General features: G+C 35.1%; 1 protein-coding gene across 4 annotated transcripts in view; it reads left to right on the top strand.

The window, feature by feature from the left end:
- Positions 1-2697: 2697 nt before the first annotated feature.
- ptpro (protein tyrosine phosphatase receptor type O) overlaps positions 2698-13679 on the top strand; it is a 37752-nt gene continuing 26770 nt past the window's right edge. For 2 of the 4 annotated variants that reach the window (XR_007179562.1, XM_048156133.1), the window contains exons 1-2: positions 2698-3201; positions 12181-12460. Coding sequence is in view for 3 of the 4 variants with exons in the window: in XM_048156133.1 (XP_048012090.1) it covers positions 3136-3201; positions 12181-12460 (346 nt within the window). In the remaining variant the exon portion in view is untranslated. Of the gene's footprint in view, positions 3202-11629; positions 11997-12180; positions 12461-13679 lie in introns of those variants that run through there. The other 2 variants (XM_048156135.1, XM_048156136.1) reach the window with 2 other exon arrangements.

The following is a 13679-nucleotide window of genomic DNA, read 5'->3' as shown; positions in this document are numbered from 1 at the left end:
TCACACACCAGCGCAGATCAACAGCGACTCAACAGCGACACCTGCTGGACGACACTCACACACACACCCATTTATACAGCACACAAAATGTTAGACGTGTTGTACACCGTTTTACCTGTAATAAAAATGTACATATCTATATTTTCATATCGTGGATCTCCGAACCCCAGTTTGAAACCCCTGCAAACTGATCCTGTAAAGGTGATTCTTTCATTACACCACTAGAGGGCGACACGCGCCTGTGAGACAGACAGCCATCATCAGATTACTGCAGCTGAGGCTACAAACACACACGATCAGTATTAAATATTAATATCACATTTCACAATAGTGCATCTAGTTTCCAGCGGTTTATTCCAACATTTTGATTGGCAGCTCCTGATTTCAGAGGCGTGAATCGATCCTGAGATCACGTGGTCGCTGCTGTAGCTCATCAGGGAAACCCTTTGTCCACATTCCATCACCGTGGTGAAGCTCATCAGCCAATCACAGAGCAGCTCTCATCTGAGGAAAAAAAGAACAGAGGAAGCTCGATGCTGATTGGCCAGCGGCTGCGTCGCTGTTAAGAGGCAGCATTCTCTCATCTGACTATGAATCACAATCAAAACTCTTCATTATGAGTGTAAAACAAACACAACTGCTGCTTGTGAAGGCTAATCGGAGATGGATGGTGTCTCTAATGACTCAGTGATTGTTTAAAACTGGTTTTATTAATTCTTTGTTGTTCATACGACTCTTTTATAAGGTTTAATTAGTGGCCGAGGACCGACGGTGCGCATGCGCGTTTTGTGTCCGCTAGTGTTGTTGTTGTTGTTCTATGGTCGCCCATTGAACCGCTTGAGGGAAAGTTTTGAAATTTGGCACACAGATAGATGACAGTCTGAACATTAACCAAAGCCAATTTGAAGTCTCTAACTCAAACTCTCTAGCGCCACCAACTGTCCAAATTTGCACAAATGTTTATGCTAATAACTTTTGAACCGTAAGGGATAGAAACAAAAGTATTTTTCCTCTGATTCCTTGAATCAAGAATTCACCATATAATGTCATTCCTGTGCTTTTCAACATTTCTTCTAGCCCAGCCAACATTGGTCCGACGGCAACGTCGTGTCCCTGGCCAAAAATAGGACGGCATAAATTGGTAAAAATACGTAACAGAACATTTCCGAAAAATGATTTCAGATACGTTTAGGGTTGCATGTATAATTGTTACTTTGACTTTTAGCTACGTGTAGTTCAATATATAATAATTAATTAATTAATAAGATAACATAAAGACATCCGTTCGAATTTCATATTGGAACTATTTTTCAACCATGACGGGACGTGTCGGAGGAAAGTCTTTTCAGCGGCCAATAAACGTTCAAATGTTTGCTAGGGGACCATTGCTGTGATTTTCATGAAATCATCTTCAGTCAATTTCGACAAAAAGTTACGAAATTCAAGCTGATTAGTTTCAAATAATGCGCAAACGAATCTGAAGCGCACATCAAAGTGGACGTGAGGCTATAACTCCGCAACTCTCTAGTGTATTCTGACCGAATTTGGTGTGTGTTATGACAAGCATGACCTGAGGGTACCTGCACAGTTTCGGCGCAGTGCCACCTAGTGGTCAGGAGATATGGAAAAAATGGCTATTTTTACCTATATAACTTCTGAACAGTTTGACCAAAAATCACAAATCTTTAGATTAACAATATCTAATTTTCCCATGTCGGCCATTTTAGGTGTTGACCATTTTTAATTTTTTTTGTAAAATGCTATATTTTAATCTGTTCATGTCATAAAATCGGTAAAAATACGCAATACAGCACATTTTCAGATACGTTTAAACATGTCTACAATTCTCTGGGGTTGCATGTATAATTGTTACTTTGACTTTTAGCTACGTGTAGTTCAATATATAATAATTAATTAATAAGATAACATAAAGACATCCGTTCGAATTTCATATTGGAACTATTTTTCAACCATGACGGGACGTGTCGGAGGGACGTCTTTTCAGTGGCTAATAAACGTTCAAATGTTTGCTAGGGGACCATTGATGTGATTTTCATGAAATCATCTTCAGTCAATGTCGACAAAAAGTTACGAAATTCAAGCTGATTAGTTTCAAATGAAACGAATCCAAAGTGCGCATCAAAGTGGACGTGAGGCTATAACTCCGCAACTCTGTAGTGAATTCTGACCAAATTTGGTGTGTGTTATGACAAGCATGACCTGAGGGTACCTGCACAGTTTCGGCGCAGTGCCACCTAGTGGTCAGGAGATATGGAAAAAAATGGCGATTTTTGCTTATAACTTCTGAACAGTTTGACCAAAAATCACAAATCTTTAGATTAACAATATCTAATTTTCCCATTTCGGCCATTTTAAGTGTTGACCATTTTTAATTTTTTTTGTAAAATGCTATATTTTATGAATGCATTGGTGTATCATTACGAAACTTTAGATAGATAGATAGATAGATAGATAGATAGATAGATAGATAGATAGATTAAATCTGCAGACAAAATGTACTATTAAAAATGATTTGGTATAGCCTAATTGTCATTATATATTATATGTATAAATAGTGCAGTATTTCATGCGCAACACACAAACAGTCTATGATATTGAACATGATCATTCAGAAACTGTTATTAGTGTATAATAAACATGAGGTAGCATGAGGATGATGTAAAGCAGGTCTGTTCATGTGATGAGATTCAGTCTTCTTGTGTTCAGAGATTCAGGGCGGGGCGACAGATGGCCGTGTCTCAAATCCTGCTCATCTGCCTAGATAGAAGTCAGCGTGTGAGCGTCACAGGCGCGCGACGCACGGTCAGAATCAGGGCGCGCCGGAGGATTTGAGACGCGCCCCGAGAGACAGAAACCCGCTGCTGCGCTTCATTAGAGCCTCCGCGCGTCTCCATCATTCATCCGTCCCGCAGAGCCGAACCACACACCCGATACCGAGCACACAGAACCGAGGCCGGCGGCAGATGGACGGAACACACGCGCTCTGACGGCAGAAGCTTCACTCGTTCATGTTCGGCTCGGTTCGGGGCCAGGTCCGATCGCAGTTCGACCACTCGCTATTGTTCGGATGTGCTACACTGAGAATCAAAGAGTCCGATTGATTCCCGACCGAACATGAGTTCTGCTCTCCGCTGGGTTTTATCGCTGTGCTTCTTCATCATCATCATCTTCATCATTCAGGTGCGTGTATTCTTTAAATCTAGATCAATAATGTGAAGCGTTAATTACACACGCGCGTCATTAAATCAGCTTGTGTTCGTGTGTGTGTGTGTGTGTGTGTGTGTGTATGTCGGATATCAGCAGGAACTGATGCGAGTTACACGATCAGAATCTGCTACAATATTCCTGCAGGCGAAACTGGGTCACACAGAATGTGTGTGTGTGTGTGTGTGTGTGTGTGTGTGTGTGTGTGTGTGTGTGTGTGTGAAGCATCAGTCGGCTTTCACTCACTGTTACTGCTGCACAGGAAATTAAACATGTATTCTGTAATAATAATGATATTAATAATAGCAGTATAGTATATATTAGTATTATTATTATGCTATTTTTATTGGGATATTATTATTATTAGTATTATTAAACGTTATATATTGCTTAAAGCTTGTTTAGAGTAATGTTTCAGTCTGCAGGAATGTGTGTGTGTGTGTGTGTGTGTGTGTTAGTCAGCCATCAATAATCACAGACTGTCAGACGGATGATCTTCAGTGATGCTCCTCAGCAGGTGATGGAGACGCTGTTGTGATTCAGGTTCATCTCCAGTGATTTCTGCTCATGTGTGTTTGACTCTGGAGGTTTTAACGAGCTCAGAGTAACACACATCTGATCATCCTACAGTAATGTTTTAGAAAACATCTGTTTTTTTTACAGCATATCAGTAATGATGGGTAGGACGGTTCGATTCGAACATTCTCCTGATTCTGATTCCTGGAATCGACTCGAGTTGAACTGAGTGTTAGTGCATGAACAACTCTTCATTAAGCTCCGCCTTAAAACATCACTGGCCAGTCCCTAGCGATGGTTGCCATGCTATCAGACAAGCTTTTGCTCTGTTCTAAGTCTGTGGCGAATCTGTGTGGTTCCATAGAGATTTAATTGGGTTTTATCCCTGCTCCAGTTATGAACTTCATATGAATAGTTGTAATTCTAGTTGTCGGGATAAATCGCTCTTAAACCTCAGTGGAAATGTCTTGTATTAGTTTAAGACGACACACACTTTACATTTCATTGAAGTTTCAGCACATGAAAAGTTAATGCTGCTCTGAAGCTTTGAGCTACTAGTTATTTTATCCAGGCACTGGATTATGAGACTCGAGGTGCTGTAAAAGTGCTCGTGTTCATCAGACGGATGCAGATGAAGACCGTGGCTTTAGTTGTTCGCTTTAAACGGAGCACGTGCGTGTCTGGATCTGAAACGCTCCTCTTTCATCCATCAATCCATAATACATGAACCATCAGAGATTTGCTGCTCATCACATAAACGCTCCATCAGCAGCAGTCAGAGAGTCTTTACTGTCAGAGCGGAAAACACCAGTGAGATCATGAGTTTAGCTGGAAATCTTTATTAAACAGACCTTACATCATCATTGTTTACAGTGTAAATGTGTTATAAGTCTGATATTCTAAAGCAGTGAAACACGGACGAGCTTGAAAAGCCCCTTCAGCCGGTGAATGTGGGCCTGGCCTCATTGACGCTCTTTGTCATCATTCATGAAGACACAGGACAGCCATTGAGCGCGTCTGGGCCGTGGCGTACATGACCCTCAGTGTGTGGAGATGAAGGCTGGCACAGACTCCGGCTTTCACTGGAGAATCCCATCGCATTCGAACGCCTCATTTACTGCCACTGATGCTGCAAAAGCACTGCGACTCAATGAACAAACGCGCTCAGCTGCTGCGTACTTCACTCATTTAGTACATGGCATCTCCGTGCAGCTCTCATGACTTTTAATTCAGACTTTATAACTGCAATTTATATCTCACAATTCTGAGAAAAAAATCTATCTTGTAATTGCGAGTTTATATACTCTATAACTTGTAATTGCGAGTTTATATACTCTATAACTCATAATTGCGAGTTTATATCTTAAAATTGTGAGTTTATATACTCTATAACTTGTAATTGTGAGTTTATATACTCTATAACTTGTAATTGTGAGTTTATATACTCTATAACTTGTAATTGCGAGTTTATATACTCTATAACTCATAATTGCGAGTTTATATCTTAAAATTGTGAGTTTATATACTCTATAACTTGTAATTGCGAGTTTATTTCTCATAATTGCGAGTTTATATACTCTATAACTCATAATTGCAAGTTTATATACTCTATAACTCATAATTGCGAGTTTATATACTCTATAACTCATAATTGCGAGTTTATATACTCTATAACATGTAATTGCGAGTTTATATCTTATAATTGTGAGTTTATATACTCTATAACTCATAATTGTGAGTTTATATACTCTATAACTCATAATTGCGAGTTTATATACTCTATAACATGTAATTGTGAGTTTATATCTTATAATTGTGAGTTTATATACTCTATAACTCATAATTGTGAGTTTATATACTCTATAACTTGTAATTGCGAGTTTATATCTTATAATTGTGAGTTTATATACTCTATAACTCATAATTGTGAGTTTATATACTCTATAACTCATAATTGCGAGTTTATATACTCTATAACTTGTAATTGTGAGTTTATATCTTATAATTGTGAGTTTATATACTCTATAACTCATAATTGTGAGTTTATATACTCTATAACTCATAATTGCGAGTTTATATACTCTATAACTTGTAATTGCGAGTTTATATCTTATAATTGTGAGTTTATATACTCTATAACTCATAATTGTGAGTTTATATACTCTATAACTCATAATTGCGAGTTTATATACTCTATAACATGTAATTGCGAGTTTATATCTTATAATTGCGAGTTTATATACTCTATAACTCATAATTGTGACTTTATATACTCTATAACTCGTAATTGTGAGTTTATATCTTATAATTGTGAGTTTATATACTCTATAACTCATAATTGTGAGTTTATATACTCTATAACTCATAATTGCGAGTTTATATACTCTATAACTTGTAATTGCGAGTTTATATCTTATAATTGTGAGTTTATATACTCTATAACTCATAATTGTGAGTTTATATACTCTATAACTCATAATTGCGAGTTTATATACTCTATAACATGTAATTGCGAGTTTATATCTTATAATTGCGAGTTTATATACTCTATAACTCATAATTGTGACTTTATATACTCTATAACTCGTAATTGCGAGTTTATATAATCTATAACTCATAATTGTGAGTTTATATACTCTATAACTTGTAATTGCGAGTTTATATACTCTATAACATGTAATTGCGAGTTTATATCTTATAATTGTGAGTTTATATACTCTATAACTCATAATTGTGAGTTTATATACTCTATAACTCATAATTGTGAGTTTATATACTCTATAACTCATAATTGTGAGTTTATATACTCTATAACTCATAATTGCGAGTTTATATACTCTATAACATGTAATTGCGAGTTTATATCTTATAATTGTGAGTTTATATACTCTATAACTCATAATTGCGAGTTTATATACTCTATAACTCATAATTGCGAGTTTATATACTCTATAACATGTAATTGAGAGTTTATATCTTATAATTGTGAGTTTATATACTCTATAACTCATAATTGTGAGTTTATATACTCTATAACTCATAATTGCGAGTTTATATACTATATAACATGTAATTGCGAGTTTATATCTTATAATTGTGAGTTTATATACTCTATAACTCATAATTGCGAGTTTATATACTCTATAACTCATAATTGCGAGTTTATATACTCTATAACATGTAATTGAGAGTTTATATCTTATAATTGTGAGTTTATATACTCTATAACTCATAATTGCGAGTTTATATACTCTATAACTCATAATTGCGAGTTTATATACTCTATAACTCATAATTGCGAGTTTATATACTCTATAACTCATAATTGCGAGTTTATATACTCTATAACTCATAATTGCGAGTTTATATACTCTATAACATGTAATTGCGAGTTTATATATCATAATTGTTTTTATATATCTATAACATGTAATTGTGAACTAAGTTTTTTTCCTCAGAATTGAGAGATATAAATGTAAGATTGTGAATTATAATGTCTGAATTGTGAGATATAAACTAAATTCTTAGAAAAAAGTTACAATTATGACTTTGAAACAAGCTACCATAGTATTGTGATGTTTCTTTCCACCGCTAGTGAATTAAACAACACCGTATGTATTAGATGACAGCACATGATGAAATGATATCGACTGGTTTGTGATGTGTCGTGTCTACAGTGCCGGTCACATGACATTTCTGACAGTACAGACGTCTCACTCCTCCAACACAAAGACTCTTGTATCTCGACCGGAGACGCTTGAAATCGATTCCTCGGAGCTGATGCTCGGGCCGCTGTACATGCGGCATGTTTTTATAGTTTCCCATGAGTCTCAGCGCTCACGTGTTTCTCACAGACACACATCTAATGTTCCTGAACGGACCCTTCATAGAAGAACTTGTGAAACCTGAAAACTCAAATCGAAACAAATAAGAAATCACATTTGGCCCATTTTTAGGATCATTATGCTTTTTTTATGTGTTTACATTATTTTCTTGACAAATTCTCAACAAAATCATCATGTGACACTGAAGACTGGAGTAATGATGCTGAAAATTCAGCTTTGGAATAAATTACACTTTACTATATATTCACGTAGAAAACAGTATTGAGATTTTAGGGCAAAATGTGTTTTATTGTCATTAAAAGTTGTCATCTTAAAGGCCATAAAATTTTATATTTTATATATTTGATAATTCATTATATTCTAATTTTATTATTCTCTTTAGACAGATTTTGCTGTGTTTTTGGGTTTATGTTTTCCTGTTCAGAGAATCTCAAAAGAGCCCAAAATCCCTGCTGAGTCAGAGCTGCCAATCACACGCTCCTCTGGAGTGGGCGGAGCACTCGATTGGCAGAGTCAGCGCTCTGTGGGCGGGTCTTGGCCTCCTGTGGTTGCAGTGGGAGGGGTTTATGAGTGTTTGGAATCGGCCTTCCATTGAGCGTGACGGTGGGCGTCCGAGCTGCCAGCGTGGGCTCTTTGTTGTGTTTCCTGGGCGAGCGGCAGGGCGGCTGCGGTCTGACCGTCCTCACGCTGCACTGAACATGCCAGTGTGTTTACTTTTAATTAAATGCCAGAGGAACATCTCTCCACGCTTGTAATTAAAGCACCTGAAGGGGCTGGTCAGCAGAATGAGCTTGTGTTCCTCCATCAGGAGCTGTGTCCGTCTGTCACGTTCCTCTAAAACCTTCTAAAGCACTGATGCTATTTAGTTCCATGAAGAAACTTTAACATTTCCACTGTTCTAAAGGTTCTAAAATAACTATTATTTTCTTAGTATGAAGAACATTTTAAAATCTTTTTCTGCTATAAAGAACCGTTTGTGCAGTGGAAAGATGTTAAGGGTTTTTCACGGAACGACTGACGCCAATAACAAACCTTTATATTGAAGAGTGCAGAAGCACAAATGGGTTTATATGGGCTGTTAATCTTGAGAGCTTCGTCTCTCCGGAACACAAAAGCACACCGGGTTCAGCCATTAAAAGCAAGATTATGAGTGTCTTTGACTTTCTGAAGGATTAAAGGCACAGATAATCCAGAGCTTCGCAAACAAGGACAAATGTAGGGCGGGGCTTGATTTTGTCTGTGGGGAATTGATTGGATGGTTGTGGTTTGCTATTGGTGGATCTCGTGTGAGTGACAGATTGCCCCGCCCTCGTGATTCAAGATTACCAGGAGCATGAATTTACCACAGTAATGATGTGCACTGATAAATCATTTATAAATTTATTTAATAAACTGCAATATTCCATAAAAACAGGAATTGGTGACTAGTTTGACTGAGATGTTTCTGCTGATGCTGCTGATGCTCGGTGAGTTTCCAGACGGTCAGATTTACAGTCCAAAAGAACAGCGAATATTAATGTCAGCATCCCAAGAGCTTTTGAATATTCATGAGTTCATCATGGCTCTGCGCTTGTCATCTTGTTTTTGAATATGCAGATTTTATGTGCATTTCATTAGATCTAACAAATGAATTTTAACATCCTGCAAAGTCAACAACCAGAATGTGTGGTGAAGAAAACGAGTCTCAGATTCAATCTGTGTCGATGAGATTTTATTCCGATTATTTAATATGTAATATAATTTCTAGAGCGCTTCATAAAGTACAGATCATTTCAAAAGAGCTTCACAGTAATCAGCGTTGCAGACTTCATCAAATATGGGACAAATTCAGCTCTAAAGAGAGTCAATCTTCAGCTGAAGAAGATCTCTGGTTTCAGTGTGAACTGAGATCAGTCTCTCCATCAGAGCTTCTTTCATTAGGAGCCTGAAGCTCATCGACAGATTTATCATCCATCAGCGGTGAGACAGAGAGAGAGAGAGACAGATGTCTGATAACCTTCAGCAGGAGGAAATGCCCTTGCACATCACAGGGTTTCCATCTTTAATCTCACATTCATTCGTGGAGATCCTTCACCTTCTTCTGATTGCTGTTTTGCAGACATTAAATGCCACAGATATGGTCAGTCAGGCTCATCCCTCGACTGCGCTTTAATATCCTGACAGAGATAGTCAGATAGTCGTGTGTTTCTGATGCCGGGTTTTGAGTAAATATTGAGTAAAGCGTTCATTACTGATATTCTAGTTTGGATTTTTGTATTCTAAACCCCTAATTAACCCTCACCAGAACCATAACGATGTGAGATGTGTTTAGGGTTTAGTCTGGGAAGAAGGACCAATCACAGTTCAGTATGCAAATATGAGCATCGCTGTCTGTTACAGACAATTTATTGGCACATTGTTAACATGTTTCTAGCATGATTTAACACATTGCTAGCATGTATTAGCACATTCCTAGTATGTTTCTAGCATGAATTGGCATGTTTCTAGCATGATTTAACACATTGCTAGCATGTATTTCCAATGTGTTTTAGCACATTGCTAGCATGATCTTAGCATGTTTTAACATGATGCTAGCATGTATTAGCACATTCTTAGCATGTTTCCAGCATGAATTGGCATGTTTCTAGCATGAATTCGCACATTGTTAACACGAATTAACATGTTGTTAGCATGTATTACCACATTGTAAACATGAATTAGCATGTTTTAGCATGATTTAGCACATTCTTAGAATGTTTCTAGCATGAATTGGCATGTTTCTAGCATTAATTCACACATTGTTAACACAAATTAACATGTTGTTAGCATGTATTAGCACATTGTAAACATGAATTAGCATGTTTTAGCATTTTTGCTAGCATGAATTAACACATTGCTTGCATGTTTTAGTTAATACGCACTGCTTGCGTATTTCCAATGTGTTTTAACACATTGCTAGCATAATCTTAGCATTTTTTTTACACATTGCTAACATGATCCAAGCATGTTTAAACATGTTGCAAGCATGAATTAACATGTTGCTAGCATGTATTAGCACATTGTTAACATGAATTAACATGTTTTAGCATTTTGCTAGCATGAATTAGCACATTGCTTGCATGTTTTAGCACACTGCCTGCGTATTTCCAATGTGTTTTAACACATTGCTAGCATGATCTTAGCATTTTTGAACACATTGTTAACATGATCCAAGCATGTTTAAACATGTTGCAAGCATGAATTAACATGTTGCAAGCATGAATTAACATGTTGCTAGTATGTATTAACACATTCTTAGCATGTGTCTAGCATCTTTTAGCGTATTGTTAACATATGTGTGCAGTACAGACTTTAGTTTTAAATGTTTAAATCGATTTTTAAATTGTCCTTTGACTTCCACTGACGGAGTGTTCAGCATTCAAATATAACAGACAGTCAACAATCGTGATTTAGCATTAATTAGCACATTGCTAGCATATTTTAGCACAATTCTTGTGTATTTCCAATGTGTTTTAGCACACTTTGCTAACATGATCTTAGTATGTTTCAACATGTTGCTAGCATGAATAAGCATTTTGCTAGCATGTATTAGCACATTGCTAACATGAATTAACATGTTTTAACATTTTGATAACATGATTTAATATTTTCTTAGCATATTTTTTAGCAAGAATTAGCACATTGCTAGCATATTTTAGGACAATGCTTGTTTATTTTCAATGTTTTAGCACATTGCTAGCATGATCTTAACGTGTTTCAACATGTTGCTAGCATGAATTAGCATTTTGCTAGCATGTATTAGCACATTGCTAACATGAATTAACATGTTTTAGCATGTTGCTAGCATTATTTAACATACTCTTAGCATGTTTTTAGCATGAATTGGCACATTGTTAACATATTTTAGCACAATGCTTGTTTATTTCCAATGTGTTTTATTGCTAGAATGATCCTAGCACGTTTTAACATGTTGCTAGCATGAATTAGCATGTTTTGCTAGCATGTATTAGCACATTGCTGACATGAATTAGCGTGTTTAACATGTTAAATGTTGTTACATGCATTATTTAGCATTTTCTTAGCATGTGTCTAGCATGTGTCTAGCATCTTCTAGCGTATCGCTCACATGTGCGGTACAGACTTTAGTTTTATAGTTTTTGTTTTAAATGTTTAAATCATTTTTAAAATTCTCCTTTCCACTGATGGAATGTCCAGCATTTCAAATGTAACAGACAGTGATGCTCATATTAGCATACTGAACTGTGATTGGTCTGTTTCCCTCAGGGAAGTGTGTGTGTGTCTTCATGTCTTCAGATTCTCTTCATCTCATATTGAATCTTGATTAAGGGAATATTGGTCATTTCCGCAGGAGGATCTTCATCTGATTTTGGTAGAAAATCTCTATAAAAGACAGAGGAATTCTGGGATCTGGTCAGTTCTGCTCTTGAAATGTCATTTGTGATTATTTGTGTTTAAGTGTTCTCTTCCCATTATCCGTCCTTCAGTCGTTATTAATGACGTGATCGCGCTGATCTGGTTTGTATTGATTGTTTACAGCAGAATGAAGCAGGTCGATGCGCGTGACTCATGCGGTTGTTCTTCCTCTTCCTCTCAGAGCGCGGCTCCGTTCCAGGTAACGTTACTGGATGACGAGCGGATGCTGATGTCGCTGGACGCTGATGACGTGAGGCCGGACGTGTCCGTGTACGCGGTGCGGGTGTCCGGAGAGCCGCGCACGCACACGCTGTTATTCCCCAGACCCGCCGACGGTCAGACGCTTCCGCGGCCGCTCCAGTTCAACGCCTCGTACCACGGCCTGTGTTACTCCGTCAGTCTGATGCTCGGGAACGACAGCAGCGGGTCCAGAGCGGCCAGAACCGTCCCTGTGCTGACCAGTAAGACAGCAGTCAGTGTAATCAACCAGAATAAAACATACAGGAATTAATTAACATATGAAAATAATAAATGAGAAACTAATTAATTAAAATAGGCAATAATAATTAATAGATACAAATAAAAACATTAAAAGTAAATTAGTTATTAAATAATAATAATTAAATAGGCAAAAATAATAATTAATTAATAACAAAACCATTATATATAATTTGAGTAACAATAATAATACATTAATTAAAATAGGCAAATTAATTAAAAAGGCAGTAATATTTAATAAATAAAATGAAAACATGAATTAATTAATATCTAAATTAATAAAACAAATTGTTAAAATATGCAATATCGATTAATAGTCATAAAACATTTGTAAATAAATAACCATAATAATAATAAATTAATTCATTTATTCATTAAAATAGGCATTAATAATTAATAAAAAAAACATTTATGAATAAATTAGTAAAATAATAATAATAATAATAATAATAGGCAAAAATAAAATTAGTTAATAAATAACCATAATAATAAAAGTAATAATAAATAAGAAATTAATTAAAATAGGCATTAACAAAAAATAAAGCATTTGTAAATAAATTATTAAATAAATAACCATAATAATTAATTAATTAATTAATTAAAATAGGCATTAATAATTAAAAATGTATAAATAAATTAGTAAATTTATAATCAAAATAATAATAAATGTAATTAATTAAAATAGACATTAATAATTGACAAATAAAACATTTATATATTGTAAAATAAATAAATAAATAATAATTATAATAGGCAATAATGATAATTAATAACAAAAACATTATAAATAAATTGAGTAATAATAATAAAAACAATAATAATACATTAATTAAAATAGGCAAATTAATTAAAAATGCAGTAATATTTAATAAATAAAATGAAAACATGAATTAATTAATATCTAAATTAATAAAACAAATTGTTAAAATATGCAATATCGATTAATAGTCATAATACATTTGTAAATAAATAACCATAATAATAATAAATTAATTCATTTATTCATTAAAATAGGCATTAATAATTAATAAAAAAAGTTATAAATAAATTAGTAAAGTAATAATAATAATAATAATAGGCAAAAATAAAATTAGTTAATAAATAACCATAATAATAAAAGTAATAATAAATAAGAAATTAATTAATTAAAATAGGCATGAACAAAAAATAAAGCATTTGTAA

Source organism: Megalobrama amblycephala, linkage group LG14, assembly GCF_018812025.1.
Source record: "Megalobrama amblycephala isolate DHTTF-2021 linkage group LG14, ASM1881202v1, whole genome shotgun sequence".
Classification (NCBI taxonomy): domain Eukaryota; kingdom Metazoa; phylum Chordata; class Actinopteri; order Cypriniformes; family Xenocyprididae; genus Megalobrama; species Megalobrama amblycephala.
This window is presented reverse-complemented; position numbering and strand designations above follow the sequence as displayed.